The 27,016-nt window shown below is 46.8% G+C and overlaps 1 protein-coding gene across 2 annotated transcripts in view; it reads left to right on the plus strand.

Moving 5' to 3' along the window:
• The window catches only part of TENM4 (teneurin transmembrane protein 4), a 740,746-nt gene that overhangs the window by 597,914 nt on the left and 115,816 nt on the right, over positions 1-27,016 (plus strand). For both annotated transcript variants that reach the window (XM_082410302.1, XM_082410301.1), the window contains one exon: positions 17,980-18,165. In XM_082410302.1, the coding sequence (XP_082266428.1) occupies positions 17,980-18,165 (186 nt within the window). The remainder of the gene's footprint in view (positions 1-17,979; positions 18,166-27,016) is intronic.

A 27,016-nucleotide genomic window follows, 5' to 3' on the forward strand; every position in this document is an offset into this window, starting at 1 on the left:
TTTTTTTTTTTTTTAACATCTTTATTGGAGCATGATTGCTTTACAATGGTGTGTTAGTTTCTGCTGTATCACAAAGTGAATCAGCTATACATATACATACATCCCCATATCTCCTCCCTCTTGGCGTCTCCCTCCCATCCTCCCTATCCCACCCCTCTAGGTGGTCACAAAGCACTGAGCTGATCTCCCCGTGCTATGTGGCTGCTTCCCACTAGCTATCTATTTTACATTTGGTAGTGTATATATGTCCGTGCCACTCTCTCACTTCGTCCCAGCTTACCCTTCCCCTCCCCATGTCCTCAAGTCCATTCTCTACGTCTGCATCTTTAGGAATAAGTCTTTATATACAGCTCTGTTTATAGCAATATAAGGAATGCTCCTCCGAAAGCTACACTGGGGTTGTATTGTTCATTATGTGGCCACAAAGCTAGTTTCTGATAGAACTATAACTGTCCGTGCATTGTTAATCCCTGATGAGATTCCACAGCCTCTGACGGAGGCAGGTGTAACTTTGAGTGCGATCACTAGGCATTCCTGAGTTGGCCCTGTAAAAGGAGACAGCAGACCCATTGCAAGGGCCTTAAATAGAATTGCGAGTGCTCATTTTCCTCAACTCTGTGCCTCTCACTCCCCATAGCTGCTGTCAAACAGATGGCCTCACAAGCTAAGGCAGAGAGCTCCGTGTGATAAGAAGAGTCTCTGAGTCTGACAGTCTTGGGTTCAAATGCTGGCCCTGCTGCTTACTAGTTATAACTTTGGGCAAGTTGCTTCACTTCTGTAACTTGTAAAATGGAGATAACAAGCGTACCTACTTTCTGGGATTAGTATTTGGAAAGTAATTATTTGGAGGATTATTTAAGATAAAGTAAAAAAGCACGTAGCACGCTACTCAGCGTGTGATATGGGCTTAGTTAATGTTAGCTATGTTATGAGCATGATTACAGCACGCACTGGTGAGAGCCCTTGATAGTAACGGAGACATTTGAGAGAGGCAAGATGAAAGGTGCCCTTTCAGAAACGTGGATTATAGTTTTTAAATCTCTAACCTATAACTGACTAAAAGTGTCATGATTGCCACAAGGCCAGGAATTTAAAAGATGACTTCAAAATTCCTGTCTCCCCTTGCAATAGTGATAACAATTTGTGTTTGTTGAGTGCTTCAGAGCATACAAAGATCTCTCTCTCTCTCTCCTTTTCACACACACACACACCAGCAACAACAGCTGTTGAGGCAGGATGACGGGTATGGTACCATCCGCATCCTCACCCTGAGACTCGGTGACCTACCTGAGACACCCTGAGCCTGCCGAAGCTGGGAGTCCGAGCCCAGCCTGGTGCCCCCCTGCTGCCCAGCACCCCACGCTGCCTCCCCATGGCCATAGCTTCTCCTTGGCTCTCACTTCCCACCGGAAGCCAGTTTGAAGGGTAGTGAAAGCGCGTTGACGGTGGTTCTCTCTCCCTACTGTCCTGGCTATCCCTGCCTAGGCTCCATCCTGGCTCTGCACGTGCTAACCGTGTGACCTTAGCAAGGGACTTGACTTTTCTTGACTGTGGTTTCTTTTTTTTTTAATTTATTTATTTATTTATTTGTTTGTTTATTTATTTATTTATTTATTTAATTTTTGGCTGTGTTGGGTCTTCGTTGCTGCATGCAGGCTTTCTCTAGTTGCGGCGAGCGGGGCCTACTCTTCATTGCAGTGTGCAGGCTTCTCATTGCATTGGCTTCTCTTGTTGCAGAGCATGGGTTCTAGGCGCGTGGGCTCAGTAGTTGTGGCACACGGGCTTAGTTGCTCTACAGCATGTGGGATCTTCCCGGACCAGGGCTTCAACCCATGTCCCCTGCACTGGCAGGCAGATTCTTAACCCCTGCGCCACCAGGGAAGTCCAACTGTGGTTCCTTTATCTGAAAGATGGAGATAATAACAGTGCCCACTTCAGAGGGTCATGTGGTGATTAAGTTGTATAATGCAGGTGTGCCCGAGAACAGGGCCTGTAGAGGTGGAGCACCTCACGTCTTCCTCTCCTTTCCTTCTGAGGGCACTTTCACTGAGTGGAAGCTGTTTGAAAACGATGGAGTTTGGGCCCTAAGGCTAAGCAGGAGATGCCTCACTGAGCAGATGCCGCTGTAGCCAGGGAGCTGTCTTTGTACTCAGGGCTGCAGCTACAGGGTGGTGAACAGGCACTGAACTTCATTTCAGGGGACCTGCTCCTCACTAGTTGAGTGGCTTCAGCAAGCTGCTTCCCCTCCTTTCCTTTAGGTAAATTACCTATGGGATTGTTGTAAGGATTTAGTGAGAAAATATGGAGAAAGTGGTTAGCACGGCGGCTGACACAAGTCAGACACCCAGCAAGGGTAGCTCAAGTCACACCTTTTACGTTATTTGCTCCTGGCACAGCAGGGCTGGCACAGGCACTGCCCAGAGCCTTCTCACCAGGAGCTGCAGGCCGGAAGACACATCCTATAGGACTGACTCTAGGTGGTGGGGCTGGCAGAAATGGGCCCCTGCTGTCTGGCCCTCCTAGGAAGGAGGACCATCTCTTGCCTGAGATGAGAGTCTTGCTGTTTGGCATGGAGAACAGGATTTAATGAAAGCAGCTTAAATCAACATGCCCTGCCTCAACAACCAGCCTGTAATGAAATGTGAGCTGACAAGTTTCCCAGCACTTTGGTTAGGTTTGTGGAAACAGTGAAGTCAGACTTTACACAAGTGTTTACTCAGGCCTCTGGGTTCTCAGCAGCTTGGCTTGCCGTCTCATCTCAGAAATTCCTCCTTAAATCCTGCCTCATTGATGTGGTCTTTCTTCCTGACAAACCATATAAGATAGCTGTTTAAGTCGATTCCTGTGGGCTGGAAGAGCACAGGTTATATGTCCCGCACACACCTCTGTCCTCAGCTCTGGGCCCAGTGGAACTTCACTGCTTCAGTCTTTGGGGACGCTGGTGGTGATGGTGGTTGTGATGGTGGTGATGATGATGATGGTGGCGGTGATGGGGGTGATGATGATGATGGTAGTGATGGGGGTGGTGATGATGTTGGTTGTAATGGTGGTGATGGTGATGATAGTGGTGATGATGATGGTAGTGATGGTGGTGGTGATGATGGTGCTGGTGCTGGTGATGATGGTGGTGATGATGATGATGGTAGTGATGGGGGTGGTGATGACTGTGGTTGTAATGGTGGTGATGGTGATGATGGTAGTGATGATTGTGGTGATGGTGATGATGGTGGTGGTGACGGTGATGATAGTGGCGATGATGATGGTAGTATTGGTGGGGGTGGTGATGATGGTGGTGATGATGACGATGATGATGGTAGTGATGGGAGTGGTGATGATGGTGGTTGTAATGGTGGTGATGGTGATGATAGTGGTGATGATGATGGTAGTGATGGTGGTGGTGATGATGGTGGTGGTGATTGCTACTGCAGTTGTTTTACAGATGGGAAAGAGTTAGAGGAAACGACTTGCCCGAAGTGACTAATCACTTTAATTTAATTTGAATTAAATCTAGGCCCTCTGTTTCCAAGTCCTCAGCTCTTACCTCAAGTCTTCTTTCCATCCAAAGAGGTTTCTTTGCCATTAATCTTGTCTTTTTTCCTGATAAGTCACAGGATGGAGCATTAATTAGAGAGTCGTCCATTTCTTAATGCTTACCATGTACCAGGTGCTGAACTAAGTGCTTTCAACCATTATCTTAGTTAAGGGTCATAAGAACCCCATAAAGGAAGTATTACTAGGTCTGTTTTCCACATTAGGAAACTGAAGGTCAGAACTAAGTTAAATTCCTTGCCAGCATCTCCCCATTGGAAAGTGGCACAGTACGGATGCAACCCAGGTCTGGCTTCAAGGCCTCTCCTAAGCTCTTTGGTGTACTGAGCCATGTATTATAAATGTGCCTCTCTCTTGCCAAACTGTGAACCCCACGAAGTCAGTGTCTGTCATTCTCCCTAGTGCACGGCCTGACAGCCATTAGGTTCTAGTGATTATTGAATGAATGACTTATCCAGGGAATTATCAAAGAAGAATGAGGGGTTACAGCCAAAGGCTCTGCCCAAGAAGATCCCAGCACACTACCAGCTGGACAGTCTAATCCCTTCTCTCAGGAGTCCACCCACCTCCCCCACTGACCCCCAACCTTATCCGCTCCCCCCACGCCCCCATAACACTTTGCAAAGCTAAAACCAAGTTCCTGGGCCCCATCTTTCACTTTCCAGACCTAGCCCATGTTCATTTCATGGGCAGTGCCAGCCGGCCAGAACCCCTCCCGGATAAGAGCTGGCATCATTTCACCTCCTTCAAGCCACCTTCCCCAGGGAGTAGTCCTGCTGGGCTGGGTGCCTCATCGGTTTTGCATAAAGGGGGCACACTCAGTAGCCCTGCGGAACAGAAGGACTCCCTCCCCACACCCACCCCCTCAAGTGCTTTAGTTGGCTTTTCATCCTCTTGGTTCAGAGCTGCCTTAGAAAAGGGGAGGAATTTAACCTCTCTGAGATGGTCCTTAAAATTGGAAAAGCCTACCTTTCTTTCAGAGCCTAATGACTTCTAAATCTTCTAAAATCTTCTAAAGAAGATTTCAGGCTCTGCGGCATTTTCCAGAATACCATATCAGATTCGATCCCTTAAACCCATCATTTGCCCCTTCACTGGCTCTCACGCGGGTCTTCCTTCCCCTCCACCCCAGCCCAGGCATCTCTGTCCTCAGCCTCATCAACTCATTCCTCGTTTCCACTTCTCTATGAGCTCTCTCCAATCTTGTCTTCCATAAATGACCCTTATTTGAGAGGGCCCTCTCACTACATTTTATTCCTTTGGGTTGCTGGCTCCCAGAAGCAGTACCTGGCAGAGATTTTGATTGTAAAATGCTCATGCTGGTGGTTTATGATTCTTGTCATTTCATTGCAGTTGGGTTTCATGGAATAACAGGTAGAGATCTTTTAGAGATTCAGTGGTATGGATTTGGGCGTAGCACGTGCAGTCAGAAAGAATTGCATGGGATTTGGAGTGGGACCAAGCTAGATTTTCAAGACTGAGTTTATCCAGAGAATATGGCTAATGATACCTGCCTTGCAGGGCTGTTTTTCAAATTAGTTTTAATGTGTATATATAAAATGCCTAGCATGGTGGCTGGCACTCAGTAAGCACTCAATAAATAAAGTATTAATGTATATTTTTAGAATGCATGACTAGATCTAAATTAGCCAAACAGTCCTTCAACTCTAAGCAATTTAAGTTTGAGGGCAGTTTATATGGTGAAGGTCTGGAGCCAGAACTGGATTGGAGTCTATGTGACCTGAACAACTTGCTTTCTCTCTCGGAGGCTCGGTTTTCTTGTGGTTACTGAGACTCTCTACCCAACCCCTTTCCCCCAGCCCCCGACTCTGGTCATCGAGTCTAAGTGAAGAGTCACTAACGTGCTGACACATTTATCCCCAGACACCAGCACAAGGGCCCTACGGCGCTAACACTGGCCTCTGCTCAGGGACTGAGCTTCCTGAGCTTTTTCCAGAGAGGAGCACAGCCTCCGCAGAGAACACCCCAGAACAGCTCCGGAAGCACACCCACTGCTGACAAGCACGCACGTCCACTCCATTCACTCACAATCCTTCCTGACCTCTCCTGTGCCAGACCATTCTAGGCCCCGGGGATCAACATGCCTCAGGCCATTCAGGAGGTGACACGGAGTCATGCGGTGTTAAGGCCTCTGACCGACGCATTTATGGTGGGTTTGGGGTGCACGAGGGCAGGAGGGGGGCAGGGAAGAACCTGGGAAGGTCTTCCCCAGGATGGAGACTTGTGAGCCGGATTGTGAGAGGGGACTGAGGTGGGGTTCCTGGTGGCAAAGGAAGGGAGGGCCGTCCAAGCAGAGGGCACAGCATGTGCAGAAGTACAGAGCCGTCCTCCTTCAGTCTGACTGGAGAGTAGGAGCTGAGGAAGTGAGGCCAGAGAGGCAGGCAGGGTCCCCCAGTCATGGAGTCCACTCAATGTCTTGCTGAAAATCTCAAAGTAAAAAATCTTTCAATGCGCGTTGAAGATTTCCCTCTCAGATTCCACGTCAGGGCTCTTTCTTTAACTCTGTCAGTGCAACATGGCCTAGGTCCTGCCTCAGCTTAGCGAGACCTTCTAAAATTCAGACTCAGATCCTTTGAGCTTCCAATTTCTTCTCTATTACTCTCCTCCCCTACCAAAAAGAAAAGCAAATCACAAAGCATAATTAATAACAATAATGACCAGGTAGATATGGAACAGAAAAGCTCTGTTACCAAATGAAGTCACAATTGATAACAAAATAAGCCCAATTTTTTTTTTTAAAAAAAAGCTGAAAGTAGCAACAGGGTTAAAAAAAAATTAAAGCTCTAAACATAGCAGTTGCATTAGTGCTAAATTTTGAAAATGGTAATTCAGTTTTATTTATGAGGCAAAATATAATTACGTTTAGATTTGAGGGAACAGAATTTAATTCTTACTAATGACAGAAAGACTGAGTGAGATGCTGTAATGCCAGAGAAATTGTCTTCTGTTCATGGATGGGAGGGAAAATTAGATTCAGCATTGAGCATTCTCCCCTGTTACAAGTCTCATTTGTGCAGCCGGAATTGTTCCCTCTCTGAGAAGCATTAGCTTCTCAACCCAGAAAGCACAGCACCGACATCCAATTAAACATCAAAAGGAAATGATCAGACTGGGCTATTTCTGTATAGGTATGTTATGGGAGGGGAAACTCGAGGTTAGAATTTCACCCAAGGAATCATGTCCGTTGAGACTTGACATTTCCTGTGCCCTTTCCCGACGGCAAGTGACAGCCTAAAATCAAAGTTCAGAATAATAAATATCCAAGAGACTGACAATGAAGCAGAGAAAGAAGTGGATGTGTCAGAAGGAGGCAGAGAAGAGCCCACCAGTTGTCTGGGAAGTAGTGTGGAGGTTCAGACACAATGAGATGGTTACTTCCTAACATTTAATCAAAGCCGGGGAAATTGGGCCCAAACAGGCATGCTACTAAATACTGCCAGAGTCAAAGGTTGATAAACCAGAAGCTGGCAGCTTTGTAATTTAGTAGAATTTCCCCTGACAGCCCTGGAACATTTTCTGTCGCAACTGGAGCTCTTCAGTATGCAAATATAAGCCCTCCTGAAATTGGGCTTCAGAATTAGGTTTCTATTTGGACGCCCAAGCTGATATCTTGTACAAAATCTCTGGCTGTCTTCCTGAATCAAACTGCTGGTATGGTAACTTTGTAATTTTAAAATAATAACTATCCTTTGAATGGAAATTTTATTTACATTTTACAGAGCTCCTCCATGTATGTGCTTCATGATTTATTCAAACAACAAATATATAAGCCTCTGAAATTGCAGACGGTGTTATTCTCAGGAAACCAGGGTTCAGGGAACTTGAGTGGCTTTCCCAAAGGCACTCTGGAAAAGAGAGTATTCAAATCCAGCCTTCTCTGGGTTCAGAACCCACGCTTATCCCCTGCATAATCCTGCCATTGGCTATTACCAAGGTTTACGCCGATACTGTCCATGGATCAGATATCAGGTTTACAAGGTACCACTTCACTTGGTGACACTGCCAGGAACCATGTAAATTGGATCATGACCACGGTGAACCTGGCAATACTACAGGGGTTCAGGAAAAGAGCAGTTGCTTTCAGCCGGGGTGATCAAGGTGGCTTCTTGGAGGAAGTGGGATTTAAGGTGAGTGATGGAGGTTGGATTTGAATTGTCAGAGATGGAAGAAAGAGGCAAGCACCTTGCAGCAGCCCACTGTGGAAGTCAAAGATTTGCAATGAATACATAGATGAGACAGATCCTGGCATTTTCTAGGAAAGAACCACAGTTTGGAGTAGCTTAGCTGAGGATATTTGTGGCAGTATTGAGAGGGAGAAGAGGTGAAGGAAGTTAGCAGGCATCGGATCATGAATGGCCTTGAAAGAGTTTAGGTTTTATCTGTCAGTGGAAGGCACTGAAAAGTTTCAGGCAGAGCTGTGACGTGGTCAGGTTTGGTTTTAGAAAGCTTACTCTAATATTGGCATACATTTTGAGGTGCCTGGGGGACTTCTAGGAGGAGGTGTCCAGGAAAGAGTTGGATAGATGAGCACATGACTGGGTGGAGAGGTGGGCCTTCACAAAAGGGTATCAGGGCTGGAGGTCTGAACATCAGCTATCTTTTCACTATACCCAGTTGGACCTTTTCAGTGGGGTAGTGGTTCAGCCCTGGCCACAAATACACATCCCAGTTACCTTTTTTGGCTTCTCTGCTCACCCGTCCTTTCTTGGCTTGTTATCATTCTGCAAAGTCAGAGCGTATTTGGAGGCCTCCCCCGTGCTAGCTTTGAACTCCTTTAATCAGGAAGCCAGATACCCTCCAATTAAGGTGAATAGAGGTGACTTACTACTTCCTGTGATAGGTGCTTCATAAAGCTTGAAATTCTAGTCCTGGGGGAATAGATTGGAGACTGCTCTGCACCAACGTACTGGAATCCATTTTTCTGCTTGGTTTGAAAGCTTTCTGAGCTCCTTGAGTGAGGTGAAAGGCCATGTGGTTTCCAAGGCTCATTAGCTTTCTGCCATCTAGATCTGGGGGACCGAGGCACGGCTTGGAGCAGCTCTGACTCTCAGGTGATAGGGATAAAGGTTGAGAAGCACAGGAGAGTGACTTGGGTTTGGCCTCAGTGTCAAAAGGAGATTAATTACTGTAAGGAAGTCAGATGCTTCTTTCCTGTACCTTCCTCCCTTCTGGCTTCTTCCTGTAATCTGCACTTAGACTAAAAAGCCATCTGCCCAATTTTGTGGGAGAGGGAGGGAGAGAGAGTGGGTGCTATATTCGAGCCAAATTGTTCAAACTGCAGGGATATCTGGCCTGTGGAAGTGAGAGTTAAATTGTAATTAGCCTACTGTGTGCCAGGCATGGTGGCCAGCTTTGTGCTCATTTATACACCTAGGTAGACTTGAGTTCCTTGAGGATAGGAATAATTTAATACAGTTTCTGAATCCCCAGCTTCTAAAGGTATCTGGCATATAGTAGGTCCTCAATATATTTTTAAATCAATTTTAAGATTCATTACCGCCATTTTATAAATGACAAAGATAAGGCTCAGATATGTGCAATGTTTGTTTCCCAGAGCTGGGAAGTAGCAGAGAAGGGTTTTATACCCAGCTTGCCCAAATCCAGGCCTCTGCCCTGTGCAGAATCATAGTACCTAGAATAGTTACATGGAGTGCCCTGCCTCAGACCACTGGAATCTGGCGGTACATGGATGCAGTCAAAAGATACATTTTCTATGTGAGACTCACTACAGAGTACAGAGACTAATCTGATGATGGCAGGGTTCTGGAGGCAGCACAGGTAGACTAACAACCCCGATAAACAAAGGTTTGCATAAAGTGCTTTGGGAAGGCAGGAGATGAAGCCCCCTCCAGTGTGGGCATGGGAAGGAGGCTTCAGGGAGGAGGTGACATTGGAGCCAGACTTCAACATGTGAAGGCTGGGGGAAAGGAGCACCTAGACCATGAAAGCAGCCTATGCAGAGGCACAGAGGAGGGGGCCAAAGAGTGGTGAGGCCTCCCCCACTTTAGCCATTTATCTGGCTGGCCCCTTACATGACTATTTCCTAAGGCAGCCATCAACTTCTTGCTCAAGTACTAATATGCACATGACTATGTGACCAAGGACAAGGCACTTTCTCTCTTTGGCCCGTGTTTTCCTGTCTACAGGATGGTTAGAGAATCTCTAAGATACCTTCTCATGCTCTGACCAAGAAAACTCCTCCTCTACGTTTTCCTCCTCTTTTCCTCTCTTAACCCCTAAACCCACCTGAAGGCGAGCCCCTGGCCATATCCAGGCCACTTCCTGCCCAGCATCAGCTCTCCCCTGACTCACCCTCCTTCTCCTTCATTTCCCCCTGGTCCCTCAGTCCTCTACTTCCAGCTGTCTTCCTTCATCACTCTTGGCTCCCTGTTTCTGTGCCTTTCTTCCACATCCACCTTGCAAAACCCAGGATCACTCCAGCCACTCACCATCTCTGATCTTACAGCCGGGCTTCTGAGTGCTGTAAGCCAAAGCATGTCATGCTCACGACCTTTAGCCCCTCCTGGGTCCTTCCAGCTGCAGTTCTTCTTGTGCTTTGTCAGTTCTTACACTCAGTCCCCAAGGGGCTCTTTCAAATGTCCACATCTATCCATTAGCATCCTGCTCAGCAGAGATTCCTACCTCACTGAGAATATGGAGGCCGTGGTTTAAGTGCTCTCTCATTATCCTGGTCTGTCCCTTACACGGGTCTTTGCCGCTTACCTCTCCGCAGGGCATGAGGGGCCCAGGAAGCCTATCCTTCTGATTACCCTCCAGATCCAGTCCTCTCCAGCTGTTGAGAGGAACCTCAATTGTTCACATCCTCCCCTTGCTCTCCACAGTGTCTTCAAACCCTCCCTTCCCCTGGCTCTTTCTAGCACATAAACGTAAAATAGTTGCCATGTAGTGAGTGTTTACTCTGTAAAAGATGTACGTGACATTAGGCACATTACGTGATGTTCTTTTAAGCCTCACATGAACCTGAGATGTTGGTGTCTCTATCCTATTTTGCAGGAGAGAAAGCTGAGGCACAGAAAGATGAATTAACTAGCCCAAGTCACATGGATGGATGGATGGATGGATGGATGGATGGATGGATGGATGGATGGATGAATGGATGGATGGATAGATGGGCAGTTAGATGGCCTGTTGACTGAATAGCTGATTGGATGATTAGATGATTGGGTTGATGGACAGATGGATGAGCTGATGGACAGGCAGATGGATGGATGGAGACTGAAAAGACAGATAAACAGACAAACAAAAGGAAAAGTACTTAACATGATAAACATTGAGTCAGGGTGAAAAAGGAGACTCAGACTCTGATTTCAGAGATTCTCTAGTCTAGCTGGGGTGAGGATCTAATACATAATTAATAAGGGAATATGTCAGATTACAGCTGAGGTTTTGCCTAAACCTGATCCCATAGTTCACAGACCAAAAAGCTGTGTTAACCATAGTCACCTATCATTCTAGCTAAGTACCTTTGAGCAAGTCACTTAGTCTCTCCAAGCAGTTTCCTCAGTGATGGTAAGGGAGTGAAAATAAAATTGCAGGGATGTTGTGAGGATTTAATGAGATAATATTTGTGTGCCACCAATAGTGGTTCTCCAGTTTCTCCTTATTTTTGCCTCAAATGCTGTTTAATGTAGCTTGGACTTAAAGTGGCCAAGGATTTCATGAGAAATTCCCCCAAGGGATTTTCAAGGACCAGGATTTCAGAGAAATCCCCCAAACTGGGCACTAACTCAGATGAGCTAGCGATGCAACAGAAGATCCTAGTGGAAATCATTTAAAATTATTTAACCCTTACTACAATTTCTTAAGGTCACGTCTAAGAACCTCAGGTCCTAAACAGAATAGAACAGTTTTCCCTATTATCCCTTTTAGTGCTAAATACAGACTTATTAAAGGGCTTCCCAGGAGGTCATATGGGGCCAAGGCTCTGCTTTCACGTCCCTGGAATTTCAAAGACAGCTTCACCTGTATCCGTTCCTTGCTCAGCAGGAAAGCACATAGATCCTTGTGTGGGGTCCCCTCTATCCCTCGACTTGTGTCAATTTTGAGCATCTTTCCAAGTTGAAGAAATTTTATGGGAAAATTATATATAAGTATTTCCCTTTAGGGGAGAGGCACAGCTTCCCTTACCAGCTATTTTAATGAACAGGACTGTAAAGTAAGTCCAGACAAATTAAAACGTAGCTGTGGTAGGTCCCAGGCTTCATCCAGGTTCATATAGGGATTAACATTTAATGAGAGGAGACTGGAACAGCTTTTCTCCTCGTGTATACACTTTGGAGCACAATTAACCAATAGCCAAACCATATATTTTTCCCTACCCTTTTCGTCATGTGTCCACCTGCTTCCACATCATAGAAAGGGAACAGGTATGGCACGGGCATTGGTGCGAAGGAAGATGTGGGTGAGGGTGTAAGGACTGAGACACTTTAAGGTTACAAGCTATCAGTCGGAGATTGGAGAAGATAAGTTTCTAAGAAGGTTAAGCACAAAGGAGGCTGAGCCTCTGTGTGAATATATTTAACCAAATAAATTTTGTACAATATGGCGCTGGGATAGAGTTGAGCCAACTGACATAACACCTCTGCCATGAGATTTTTTAAAAATTCATCTGTTCTTTCAACAAATATTTGTTGAAAGCTCACGCTCTGCCAGACCTGGTGCCTGCTGCTGGGAACCAAGATGAATAAAGGCTAGAGCCTGCCATCAGGTGGGCTTCCAGTCTAGTGAGAAGACAGACGTGGATACCAGTGAGGCAGGGCAGAGGTGGGGTGGGGAAGGGGAGGTGCTGGGGGGTGCGGCTTTCCCCAGGAGAAGAGCCAGGGTGGTCTTGGGCCTGACCTGGTTGCTCTCCAAGGCCCTGTATAGTTCAGCCAAGAACTTTACAGACTTGGAATGACACTTTAGGACAGTTGGGGATTTTCACCTGATTTTAAGAGGAAGCCGCAGCTACAAATACAGGTGGCTTCTACCTGGGTTTTAACGGTCTTGGCTGATGGTGCCATGCTAGGTAACCAGAGAAAGAGTTTCATACCCAAATTTTGAGGCTGCTGCTAGAAAATATTTTGCTCTTCAGGGAGATGCTTCTCTTCTCGGTGACTCGGAGCTGCACTGATACAGGATGTCGTAGGTCTCCATCAATCAATTATGTACGTAACGCAACATACATAGCACAGATTACATAGAGCCGTTCACATTTACCCTTTCCTTCAGTTACCACCACTCATTCACCCTGTAGGGGACCACTATTACTCTCCCTGTTTTGAGGGTGAAGAAGTATGGTCCAGAGAGATTAAGTACTTCTCCCAAGGACTCTGCAAGGACTCAAGGAGACTGGAGAGTCGGAATCTGAATCCATGTCTACTATATGGGTTGTGTACTCTATAGTACATCAGAGGGTTTCTCCCAGGCCCCAGCCGTCCAGCATGTAGTCAGAAAGCACCGATGTTGATCACATGACCGTCGCCTAGCCTTTATCAAATGCTTGCTTGTATCAGGTGTGTTGCATAAGTCAGAATTCACATCTGATCTGACTTCATTCAGTCTGATAACACTTGCCACTACACCCCATTTCCTTTCTTATAAGAATATGTGTGTGCACAGTTTATCATATCCTGACTATGTGCCAGGCTCCATACTAAAAGCTTCACTTCCATTCATCTTAACCCATTTAATTCAATTAGGTTATGTCCGTCTGCCATGCTAGAACGTCACTCCTTGAGGTCCAGAAAGAGCCGTGTCTGTCATACTCACCATTGGATCCCCCAGTGCCCTCTCACCATTGGATTTGCACCCAGTGAGCGCTCAAGAAATTAAGCAAATGAGCGTGATTCCTCCACCAACTCTCTGCAGTAGTCAGTGTCGTCCCCAGTTTACAACTGAGCAAACTTGAGACTTAGGAGCTGTGACCCAAATTTCACAAAGTACCATTTACATAAAGGGCACAGGAGCGGTCAAAGCACATTCTTCAGCATCATCCTATTTGGTTTTCACCAGCCACTCTGGGAAGTTATATCTGCTTCAGTGTAAAAGCAGAATCAGAGAAGCAAAAATAAAGCAGTTCCTTTTATTTCGAGGACAAAAAAAAAAAAAAAAAAAAATTGAGGTATATAAAAAAATAACAATGGGGCCTACAACTTGAGACCAAATGAGGAAGCAGAATCTCAGGTTTCTGCTCCCGTCATGAGGCAGTGGGTCTCCTGCACTCGGGCGGAGAGCTCATCTGCAGAAGAGAACCTCAGCACTGACAGGTTGTGTTACCGTCGGTTAGCACCACGTAAACATCAAGGTCACCCTGTTCAGGCCCCTTCCGTTAAAGTGTGTAAGAGCTCACAACCCAGCTTGTAAAGGACTAATGGAGAGGTGCTCAGCCAGCAGGCAGCTTTAGCTTCGTGCCGGGACAGCATGTCTAGTGTAAACTGGCGGGGAAATGGAGAGTTTGGAGGGACAGCTCCGCAGCCTCCAGAGGAGAAAAGTGAGCTCGGGTGTCTGGGAAACTCTGTGTAGAGAATCTCATTGCATCTCACACATAGCCAGGGTCTGACTTGAACGTAACAAGAGATAAACAACAGGGCCAGAAACGAGGGGAGATCTGCTGGAAGAACCAGGAGGTTCCCTCAAAGGAGAGCCTGCCTCTGTCTAGTCTGTGACTCAGTTTCCATATCTGTAAAATGAGCCTGCCTCTGTCTAGTCTGTGACTCAGTTTCCATATCTGTAAAATGGGCCTGCCTCTGTCTAGTCTGTGACTCAGTTTCCATATCTGTAAAATGGGCCTGCCTCTGTCTAGTCTGTGACTCAGTTTCCATATCTGTAAAATGGGCCTGCCTCTGTCTAGTCTGTGACTCAGTTTCCATATCTGTAAAATGAGCCTGCCTCTGTCTAGTCTGTGACTCAGTTTCCATATCTGTAAAATGCTTATCTTGCAGCCTTGCCCTGAGGGTTGTCAAAATGAGGAGAAAGCACCAGATGAACACACGGCCTTGTAGAATTCCCCTATGCTCTCTGGGTCTCAGTAGCCTCGCCTCTAAGAAGGATAATAGCCAGGTGTTCGCACAGCATTGTTGTGATAGTTAAATGAGAAATTGTATGTGAAGGGTGCTTTGTAAACTGTAAAACCTGATATAAGTGTTAAGTTATTAAGCCAAAAATGGCTTTTCCATACATTACCTCATTTGATCTAACACCAACCGTGTAAGATTGGTAAAGTGGGAATTATTATCCTCATTTTACAGAAATGGAAATCGAGATTCAATGAATTGCATAACTTGCACCTTGAAGATTACCCAGCCAATAAGTGACAAAGCCAAGAATAGATGCCAAATCTGTCTGATCCTAAGATTCACGGTTCTTTATTCATTGCGTGTAAGCAGAAAGGTGCCGAAGTGAGTAACAGCTGTAGATTACTCGGCTGATCTTAGCAATAAGTTTGGGCTTTGTCTGGGCAATGGTCTCCTGTGGGGCAGAGACTATGTCTTATTGACCTCTGTGTTCCTAGCACCCGACACAGTTTCTGGCACATAGCAGGCAGGCATGAACTATTACTGGAAAAATAAAGGAATCAGTACGAGCTGTATATCAGGGCTGTGTACGCTCTGAAGTGGGTGCTGTCATCATCCCCATTTTACGGAGGAAGAAAATGAAGCTCAGAGCAGTTGAGGAGGCTGTCTGAGGTCCCACAACTGGCAGAACCAAGATTTGGAGTCACACCTGATTCCAAGTCTTACGCTCTTTCACACACACTGCCTCAAAGTTAATTAGTAAAGGAATGAACTACCCAGTATTGAGGACCTGAAGTGAGACCGTCAAGTGCTGGGGAAGCCCTGCCTCTTCTGCTCTCAAGCCCGTGACCTTCAAGTGCCCCGCAGCCCAAAACACCAAGACAGTGAAGTCCAAGTGCCCCGAGGAAGGCTGCCCCACAGCCTGTCCCTCTCCAGGCGCACACCTCGGTGAACAGAAGGGTTGTTTGAAGTTTACTTTCACACCATAAACTGCCACCTGGAAAATGTGCTGAGTAAACCCCCCAAAATGCTAAGCTGATCTTTCCTCCAGGCTCTCAGGTGAAAGTCCCAGCCAGCCCTGAGTGCAGGCCCTGCCTCCAGAGTCACCTGGGTCGCTGCCCTTGCAGCGCTGTGCAGAAGGGATGGAAATTTCAGACTTAGGACGTAGGGAGAACCAGGGACCCGAGATTGTCATTCTTCATCTTGAGAAAAATCCAGGACATTGTCCATGTGAGCGAGAAGGGAAGGAAACTTGAAGAACATCTTGAGAAAGCCCCCTTCCTGGAGGGCTGCGGGTGTCCTGACACTTTGCTCCACAGCTCCACGCTCACTTGGGAAGTTTTCACAAGGGCAACCCACCAGAGATAAGCAGACAGATAGGCCTGGACTGACTCTCAGCCAGGCTGAGCAGGGTGTACCTGAATTGTTTTAAATTCTTAGGCACCTGTAGCCCCAGGCACACATGGATTTATTCATTATCCAGCAAACCTTAATTAAGGCTCTGTTCTGTGCCAAGATCTGTGCTGGGTACCAGACCTAGAGGTGATCAGAATTCATCCAGCCTCAGGTTGTCCTGAGTCTGACAGTGAGACACACAGAAATGGAGAAGCAGTCTACCACGTCACGTGGAAAGGCACGGAATAAGAGAACAACCGCAGAGTGAATTGTGGGAGACTTCTCAGAGGAGGAGGGACACTCCAGCCGAGCCTTAGGGATAGAATATGCTGTGTGACATGGAGGATGTTTATATGATAGACTCCCACAGTCTTAGATGCCATCAGGTCCCCCTGCAGTTGATGAGGAAACCAACACCCAGAGAGGGCAAGTGACCTTCCCAAGGTCACACAGCAGATCCGTGGCTGAGCAGACACAGATCTCGCAAACCTGGTCCTTGGACGCGTAGTCTAAAACTCACTGTCCTGAGAAATCTTTCTTAGTGATCTTGCCATCACCTTTTCTCTCGTCCACTTCACTGAATGCTCAGCATAGCCCTGATGGGCAGCAGAGGTGCTGTGAGGCAGCGTCACCAGTGAAGTCAAGGAACCTGCCCAGGGTCACACAGCTTCTGCTCCTGAGCCTGGCATAGAACCCAGGTCCCCTGGCTCCAGGTCAGGGCTCTCTGCACACATTTTACAACAGCTTTTCTCTCCCCTGGGGAGCTGAGAAACCCAGTGTGATACTGCACGCATTAACTCCCTTTCCAGCTACTTTGCTTGGCAAGATGTCAGGCATAGGAACACACCATAAATGGGAACTATTACTGTTTTCTGTTTTGTTTTTTTTTTTTTTTAATTCTTGAACATTTTAGCCATTGCCTTGTAGATTAATATGGAAGTTCTGAGCCTCTGAGATCTTAATTTTATTTTCTTTTTCAAAAGTAGTTGGACTGTTAGTAGCTTCCAAGCCAGGAGTATAGCTCGGCAGGGGTAATGTGCAAATGCAGCTTGACATGGGTGCCAGTCAATTTAATTTGAAAGAAATTAAAGGTGTTGGGATCTTCATTTGAAGAATGTTGGGCCACGAGGCACAGAATCGAGTCAGGGTCTCCATCACAGCCCTGGCAGAGAGCATCAAGGGCCCCAGTTGTTCAACTGGTTTCCTAAAAAGGAGTTGTGTTTCAGAGCTTTCACAACCTCTGCCTGAGTAACCATGAAGTTGTCGCTGGCCCTGGGCCCAAGGGGCTTGTGGATCAGGTCGCGTGTGTCTTTTGCACCGTCTCACAGACGGGCCTTTGTGAAGGGCTGGGCAACTCCAGTCTGGCTGTGAAGTGCCTCCACCCCCAGCCCAGCTGTTTGCTTTGGATGGGAAAGGCCATTTAGATGGTGCTTGGAGTTGGGGTGATGAAGCAGCGAGCAGGAGGGCTGAACATAAACCCAACAGAACACCAGAGGAAACCCCCCTAGGATGCGGGGGCCCAGCCTCCCCTTTCCTCCCATCTCAATTAGAGTCAAAGCTGGAATGAAGGGCGAGCCCAGGACCCTTCATGCACCCCAGCCAGACCCACAGCCACTTCGCTTGGCTCATCCTCACTTTGTTTTCACACATAACTGGTTTTTAATTAAATTTGACTTCTCCTCGCATCTGTTCAGAAGGGCGGTCCCCTTTGGAAGCGGTAAGCACAGAAGCGGGGGCAGGCTGGCCACAGAGGAAAGCAAACAGAGCAGAGCCCTACAATCCATCCTATTGTGGTGAGGAAAGGGGCTCGGGACAGGCCTCTGGCTGGAGAACTGTTCCTGTCCGAGGGTCCTTGTCCACAGAGATTAGCCTCCTGAGCCTCTGGAATCCCGACTGCTCACAGAGCCGAGGTAGGTAGCCAACTGTGACCCTTGTTCCCAAGAACGACTGGCTCAATACTTGTTTTTTCTCTCTCCCCCTTCTCCCTCCCCCCACCCAGAGATCTGTGCTGCTGAGTGTGGTGGCCACGGCGTCTGCGTGGGGGGCACCTGCCGCTGCGAGGACGGCTGGATGGGGGCGGCCTGCGACCAGCGCGCCTGCCACCCGCGCTGCGCCGAGCACGGGACCTGCCGGGACGGCAAGTGCGAGTGCAGCCCGGGCTGGAACGGCGAGCACTGCACCATCGGTAGGAGGGCCAGGCCCCCGCACCTTCTTCAGGGCTGCGCGGTGCCTTTGTCTGTCGGGCACTTAGGGGCCCCCATCGCATGTGGGAACTGGGCCAAAAGTCCTTTCATCTGACGACATTATGGTTGGCTTTTCCTAGACATCAGTTGGACTCAAACTCACAATTGGACATTTTTAACCTTTTCCCTCCCACCCTGCATCTCCCAGATCTCAGCTAGCTGGTCAGCGTGCCTTGGGTTTAGCCCTTCCCCAGGCCAAATGCAGTATAACTTTGTGTTAGGAGCTGGAGTTCAGGCATTAGGCAGATGGCTCTACCTTAGCAGCTGTGAGCAAGTCCCAAGGCCTCTCGGAGCCTCAGTTTCCTCACCTGTGAAATGGGAATAATAATGCACGTAAAGAGTTTAGCACAGGCTGGCACATCGTACAGTACTCCATAAATGTAGCCATTAAATCAAGTTTATAGTCTGGTTGGGAGGTCTTGGGCTTAGCCCTGAACACCCTCAGTAGCCTCCTGGGCTGGAGCTCCCGAAGAGGCCTGGGATCCTGGGGAAAGCTTCCCGTAGGCCCCAGGCCACATCTGCATCCCATTAGGCCTGGGGTCCCCCCCTCCCCTGTCCTCGGCTTCCGTCCCGTCTGCATCTGTCTCCTTTCCCCTCTCCTGGTGGCTCCTTGGCACCAGCCCCTGCTGAAGCAGCACTGTTGGCGGCAGCTTTCAAAACAAGCTGATCACTCTGTTCCCTTCTTTCTGCCTTTCCTGCTGGTTTTGTTGATTTTAAACACAGCCAGACGCTTGCTTGGTTTATTATCCTGGAATGAACACTCACCAAAAGGTCTTTATTGAATCAACTGGTTTGTGTATGTGTGTTTTAACTTCTTCCCCTTCCATTTTTTTCAAGGAAGGGTCTGTGATCAAATGACAAGCACATGGCTCTAGGAGACAGGATTCCGGGTGCCTCTCCAGCCCTGACAGTCACCTCTTGATTACAGAAACTGGGAGGCAAGCCCCAAAGATTATGAGGGACACGGGAATTTTGAGCAAATGGAGCTACCTCTTATTTCATATTGTTTTAGGCCGCATTCCTTTTGTTTTGTAGCCTGAAATTGGTTTTTATTCACCATCCCTGCCTCCACACCATTGCCCTTTTTATCCATGGCAGTGGAATACCTTATACTTACTAATATTAATAATAATGGGTTCTGATTTTTGAGTATTTACAGTGCAGCAAGCACCGTGCTAAGGGCTTTAACTGCATTCTTTCCCACTGCCATCCGTCACCCTGTGGAGGCACGCGTATTACCCCCTCCTTTTCAAGGTCCTGAGGCCCAAGGTCACTGAACTGTTAAGAAGTAGGACTGGAAGTTGAGGCTTGGTTTTCTGAGCCTTGGGGAGGAGCTCCTCGCCAGCTGCTTGCTCTGCAGTCCTTGCAGGACAAAGCCCAGGTTTTCTGCAGAGGCCTCTGGCTCTCATCCTTCCCAGAGGCTGGGCCTTCTTATTCCGGTTGGTCTCAGAGTCCCACAGCTAGCTGGCCAGCCACACTCTTACGTAAGAGTCCAGAGCCGCTCCAGAGCCGCCGGCAGCCCACCCTGCTTTTCCATAGCAGAACGTGCCGCGCTGTCTCACTGCGCGCCTCTGGGTGGCTTCTTTCTGTCAATGTCATCCTATCCCACGACCGCCCTGGACATCTCTTAAAGAAAAGCAGCCCTAGTCACCAGAGGGACCCACCTGCTTCTTTCAACTCTGCCCTTCCTTCACCTTCACTTTTCTGCATGACTAAGGACAAGCTGACCTTTTAGCCTCCCAGCCCAGAAGGGGACCCATCCCTAGTAAAACCAAAATCAGAGCCCAGAGAGAGTGCATTATGTTTTCTATCACTTGCTTATAGAGTCCTCAGCTCACCTTACCACGTTCCAAAAAGTTTATGGATGTCAGACTTTTATAAGATTAAAGCATCTCGTCTGAGTCAAATGACGAGGGATTTACGGAAATTCTCCCTGCGTCCAGTCACAGATGATTCATGGCAGGGCTTGCGGGCAGGCTGTGTTCCAGCTAGTGTCTTGTGGATGTTCATCAGCCTAGCTTGAAGAACATCTCTTTGTTTTGATGCCAAGAAGTCAAACCAGCCCCTCCCACCTCCCCTGCACACCCTGTTGTCACTCTTTAAGAGCAAATTCCTCCTTGGGATTGCAGATGCTTTTTCCCCTCCAGATAAGAAATACACCAAGGTAAATGTGCACGATTCAAGAGGGAGGTTGACAGTCATAAATACCAGAAAAATGTCACGGGACATTGAAGAAGTAAAGGACTAGTCATAGTGGCTCAGATGAAAGGACTTTGGCTCGGAATTCTATTACCTTTCATTGTGTGGTGAGCGTTTCCTTTGACCCTGTCTAATCTCCCTGCATGGCAACTTGCCCTCTGTGCGTCTCTGCCTGTGGCCAGCTGCATCCACGCTAGAAACCCAACACCCTAGTGCCGAAGGAACACTTCAGTAACCTTGCTGGATGGAAGGGAAGGAGTACGAGATACAAACGAGGGAAACAATGGCGGTGCCTTCTTTTTTCTTTTCAGAATAGATATGAGAAGGAGAAACCCCTTTTTAATCTTTGATGGTAACAAGAAGCACTTTCTTATGTTCCAGGGAACTTCACTCCCTGTGAGGATCATTTAGGAAAAGCAAAAACTGCTGGTGTGAAATGTTAGAAATTCAAAGTGTTAAATTTTCTCTTGTTATCAGATTTCTTCATTATACGATGGGTCATAGCACAGCTAGCTCATATTTTGCAGTGTGGTTTTGTCTCATACCAGAGAAAAGGCCAGGATCCACGATGCTGATTCAGAGACCTCCATGCAGTGGGATCCAAAGAGAAGAAGGCCTGTTCATTTGCACACTGCTGCCCTCCATAAACAGGAAAGAATGGCTTGATTCCCTAACAGCTGGCATAAAAGAGTAAGACAAGTCAGGGCTCCTTATGGTCAAGTCCCCAGCTTAAAAACCTTCTTACCCCAGTGACATTTCCCAGAGCAGATTATATAGGAGGAATTAAATATCTCCTTTTGGAGGCTTGGGTCCACCTTTTCTTTTATGGAAGCTACCTGGTTTTTCTCAAAACAGATTGGTTTCAGAATGAAAGGATATTTGGCAGTGGCATCCTCTTTAGTGACAATATTTTTGTCAAAAAGCAAGACTATTTCAAATCTTAATTCCTTATGTTAGGAATTATCTGTCTCTTTGCAACTTCAAGAAAAGTCTTGGTGACAGCACCATGGGTAGACCACATGGTCGCTGGGGGCTTCAGTTTCTCCCTCTGTGAATCACAGAGTGGGGTGGCTGGAGGAGGCCTGCCGGGGTTATGGAATTCCAGCCCCTCCTCCACTGCCCACAGACTACACACCCATCACCTGCTTCTAAAACTATCCCACAAATAAAAAAGGATTTTTTCATTTTCACTCTTACTTACTTACTAGTAATACATCCACTTGTGTATACGGAACCAAGTTTCCCTAGTCTAGAAGTTAAGGTAAGACGGATTGATTAGGATCCATTTCTCAAGTATATGGTCAACACAGAGTCATCAAAAACGTATTTTTGGACGTCTTTTCCAGGAATTTTATGAGTCTCTTAAGTCTGGGGCTTGACCTCCAATTTCTTTAGAGAAAGCTGAAAGTCATAGCTAAATTTAAGAAGGTGTTTAATTTTTCCTATTTCTTTGAAAACACCAACATTTTGGATCACTTCTATGATAGTTATTTTGTTCACTTCACTGCCCCTTGTCTATGAAGTCCCAAAACACATGTGGGAAATGCTAGCTTCTGATTACATTTGTAAAATTCCAACCTTGACCCCAAAGCTGTGATTGTTCAAGATGCCAGATATGCAGAACTATTTTTACTAGGTTTCAGGAGAACTGTCCAATCATATAAATCTTGATTCTTAAACAAATCCTCCTCTGGGAGTAAAGATCAAAATAATACTCTGATGATGCAATTACTAGAGCGAGCAAAGCCAGACTTCACGATGCAGAGAAATTATAAAGAAAGGCCACACAATCTTCTGGAGCTCTTTGTCCACTTTTGAACGGTAGCTCTAGAGTTTCTTTTTTGTAATCAGACAATCCTTAACCAAGAGCTCACAAGCATTCACAGGGTATCGGCGCCTGTAAGATAATCCAATGCTTATCCCTCCTCAGAGGCTTTCTCTTGCATCATGACCCATGAGTTGTAGGACAAATGCTGACAAGGAGAAAGAGAAAACGGACAGGGATCTACCCCATGTTATCAGAGCAAGAACTTGATTAGTTGATGGTCCTGGGAGCTTTCAGCCCACATGTGGTAGGAGTGGGAAACTGGAGACCAGTGAGTGGGCTCCGTGAGCCCCTCTCAGGGTGGGTGCCATTGGCCACTTATTCCTCATTGGTCCTTCGTCCAAAGAGAGAAGAGCATTAATGTATCCAGGAACTTAACAAGAACATCTCTTTGATGATCTGTCATCCATCTGAAAGAAGTTCAGATGACTATAGCCACCCTAATCATCACCTGCCATAATGATCCTTGTTTCACCTGACCTGATGGGTACCAATGATACAACTATTAGAGTCAACTGAGGCTCCTGAAGAATAAGCTTCTTGCCGTGTTCTTCACAACCTTTGATGGGGGCCCCTGAAGCTTCTTGGGATTATCTTAAGAGAAATTTCCGGAAACTTCTATCGGTACAGGCAAGTGGAGGAAAGAAGCTTTCATGTTGGAGGTCATAGAAACGCTAAAGAGATCTAAGACCTCACAGGCTGCCCTCATGCTAAGGCTCAGAGCTTGTCTTATAAATAGCTATGTGCCTCCACTATCTCCACTTTCTTGCATAGTGACAGGAATGTAGAAGCAGCATGAGAAACATGTCCAATGTTGAAAAAACAAGCGTGGTCCAAGAGGAAAATGACTCTGCTTCCATCGTTTTCATCCTGAAATCTGGAGGAGAAAGATGAAGGAATTTGGGGAAGCCCTGAATCCACCATCCATAATGCAAGCTTAGGGACTTTGCGTCATCTTTTCTTAAAGTTAGTGCTTTAAAATCACGATGAAATTTTACGTGACTTGACTCAAGGGCATATGTGCCAAGCTTTTCAAACAGTGAAAGAAACAGCAGTGTGGACTTCTGCATATGCCTTTTATAAGTAAATGGCATTGGACTTCAAAGACCCAGTTACCGCTTTCATTTTCAATAGAGGCAAGGAAGCTCTACTCCATTCCCAGAAAGCTCTTGGTCTTGGTATTGACTGGCTATTATCAGCTTTTTTTCACAGTGTGGCCTGAGGTCACTGTGTGGGGAAGGAGTCCCGGGATTTGTGGAATCCACTGTTGTCCCCTGAAACCCACAACACCGATTACGACCCGAGTGTGCCTCCGTCACTTCCCCTGGCTGCTGTTCCTGCCTGTGGTCTGAGAAATTAGTAAGCATTTTTTTAAAGGTACTAAACACATATTTAATAGAGATCTTTATTGCTAAATAGTTCTTATAGCAATAGAAGAGAGAGAGAGCTCTCTGAGGTCAGCCCCTGGGTTTGGGGAGATTAGCCTATATAGCAGATATAATCTCTACTCATCACCAGAGCCATGATATCACCGTGAAGTCTGGAGACGTTTTTCTGGTCGGAGAACTCCCTCCAAGTGGATACTGCGCCGTGGTATGGTCATTTGAATCCCAGTGATGGTGTCTCATCCAGCCGAGTCATCCTTGCCAACCCTGTGAGAGAAATCTAGGCTCACTCCATCTCCTCTGTAGCTGGGTTCAGTGTTATTACCAGAACCTGGGATTATGACCCTCCACAAAACTCTGCAGATCAGAAAGCTAAGAACACCAGCTGAGCCAGGAGAGCCTGTGTGTTGTGCTTCTCCGATGGCGTATCCTGGGAGATGACGTCTAAGAAACTTTAGGTCACTTTGCAAAATTAGATGAATGAACTTGACTAAGATGCAAGTGACAGATGAACCAAGAATCGAGAAAGTCTTCGCCTTCACCAGAGATGTTTCCTAGGTTGTTCTTCATGTGGGCCGACCCTGTTTTTCACTGTCTGTCATTCCACACTCCCCTTCGCTTTCCCTTCTTACAGCCTGTTAGCTCATGGACTGTGCAGCATCTGTAAGAATGAAGGGGAAGCGTGCAGACCCAGTGAAAACTCCTCTCCCCAAGTTTCCACTTGGCTCTGCAGCCTCCGGGAGCATATCTCATCTTGAAGCACAGACCCCATGGATGCCTGAACTAAGAACATACCCTCTCATCCACCAGTCGTAGGAGGCAAATACATATTGATGAACAGCCACAGTGTCTGTCCTATCCAGAGGATTGAAAACATAAAATTTATATTTCTTTTATGGAGAGAGTAAGAATGTTCTTACAGTTTATAGAACCCTAGGGCTTCCAGATAAGGCCTCACCATTGCAGTTGAGCCCTCTCTTATGGACTTTTGATTCACGTGTGAAATCGGGCTAAGGGTGGGAACCAGCCCGGCTGAAAGCATCAGCCCTTCAGGAAATGGCCATCTCGCCAGCCTTTGTGGGGACACATGTGGGGGAGGTATAGAGAAGGAGGTGCCAGGGAAGCTCCTCCAATGGCCGTGACCACAGCCCAATAGGGAAGGTGAAATGCTGTGACTGATTTATGCTGGGAATGAAGAGGTCTGCCCTGCCCCAAGCACACAGCCAGGCACCCATCCTCACAAATGAGCAAAACCTTAGATTGCCAAATAATTCAGTGCTTGGATATAACCCCCCAGTGATGATGTGTGATGGTAACAATGATGTATGCGTTGGAAAACAGAGCATACATCATTCTACCTTTTAAGTTAATCAGCATTGAGAAGGAGTCAGGTTTTCTTTTCTTTTTCTTGTCTTTCACAGCAACATCCATTGACCTGCACCTCACATTCTGTGTAAGATGCAAAGGAGAGATGCATCTTACTTAGAACACCACGCATTCTGCATTCAAGTCTATGTGGGCACATGTGTCCATGGAAAATACAAGAATGGCAAACAGATAAGCTAGCAGTATATTTGACCAAAGACTCAACCTACTTCCCTAGTGTATATCAGGGGTGACTCACATTTTGCCTATTTCCAAATTCCAGCCTCCTGGGGTCACCTCTGCCCATGCAGGGTGCCCTCGCTCTTGTCCCTCTGCGTCCCCTGGAGGGAAGGTGGATGCTGCTTTGGGTAGACAAAGGGGCAAGTTCTAGTTTTCCATAAAGCTGATGGAGCAGGAGTGTAGCCACTTTTGCAGCTTCCCATCCTCCTTTTTCTGCTGTTTTCCTTATCCATATGTCTTCTTATTTATATGATCACATTTCCAAACGCCTGGATCACAGAGTGAGTTGACGTTCCTTTTGGCCCTTCCTGGAGAATGTGCTTGCTCTCCCTCCTTCTCTCTCGTGTTGTCCTGTCTTTGGTTTTATTTTCCCCACCCTGGCAGGTCCGTCCCAAATGTGGGGTGCAGCCCCCTTTGTCTCCTTAGCACCTGGCATGGTTATGTGACAGGCAGTATTGCACTTTTTCGATCCTACCTTAAATGTGCTGTCTTTTATTTCCCAAGCGCACTATCTGGATAGGGTAGTTAAAGGTATGGTCTTCCTTCCTCTATTTTCCTATTGTCTTTGTGTGTGTGCTTGTGTATGAGCATAACAGACAGGAGAAATGCGTATCTAGAAATGTATATATACCCCATAAGCAAGGTGTCTCGATGCTGCCACATCCCAGGCTTTGTCACAGCAGCCACTGCCCAGAGGGCAGAGGGGTTTTGGTCACAAGATGGTTGATATACCTGGAGTGTCATTCTCCCCTGCCCCAGGTGCTCAGTCTGTTTTGTGACATTACCACTGTGCTGTGTTGTCCTTCTCTCCCCATACACACATACACCCCCTCACCCTTTCTACCCCATCTCATGTCACCCTGCCCATCCCTTATGGCCCCTGGTCCATCAGAATGAAGATGCTGGGAACCAGGGTGGGTGGCCTGAGACAGGAAGAGACCCCAGAGCAAACTAAGAAATCTTAAGAATTCCATTCCCACTAGTACTAGTACTGTGTGCTAGATACTGTGCCAGGCTCTGGAGAAATGGGGGAAAACAGAGCCCTGACCTCAGGGAGTGAATGGTCTGTTTGTTTGGATTTTTTTTTTCCTTTTCAGAGAAGGCCTGACTTTGGTAAGTTTTATCGTTGACGAGTGTTCCCTACAGGCCAAGTAATTCCTTCTGTTTTAAGCATTTACATTAAGTAGATGGCACCCAATTTTCCAAAGAGGCCTCATTGCTCTAGGAATAAGTCTCAGAATGATCAGATATGTGTGCTCCAGAAAGGCTCCAAGCTTCTGGAGGAGAAATACCATGCCATCTTCAGCTTTTTATCCTCAAGCCCTCACACAGCACCAGGCACCAAATATGTGCTCATTGGTTAAGGAAACAGACTCTGAAGTCAGACTGCCTGAGTTTGAATCCAAACTCCAATACTTAATGAACTGGATGACCTTGGGCATGTTTCTTAACCTCTCTTCCCTTCAGAGTCTTTATAAAATGAGGATAACAGGACGTGCCTGGTGGGGTTGTCTTGAGGATTGATTAAAGTAATGAATGTAAAGTGCTTAGCACGTGGGCACGAATGATGCTCAATAAATGTTAGCTGTGCTGTTTTATCATCATTTTCTTAGCCTCACCCGTAATTTGGAGAAGGACTTCATTAACCAGACTAATTTTTGAAATCGTAAAGAAAAAGGTTAAATTGGCTTTTAATAAGAGTTAGCAACTGCTGTTTAAAAAGTGATGGAAAGGATTTTAGGGAAACATAAATGACTAAATGCTTTTCAACTGGAATAT

Source organism: Balaenoptera physalus (genome assembly GCF_965194825.1).
Source record: "Balaenoptera physalus genome assembly, chromosome: 10".
In the NCBI taxonomy this organism is placed as follows: domain Eukaryota; kingdom Metazoa; phylum Chordata; class Mammalia; order Artiodactyla; family Balaenopteridae; genus Balaenoptera; species Balaenoptera physalus.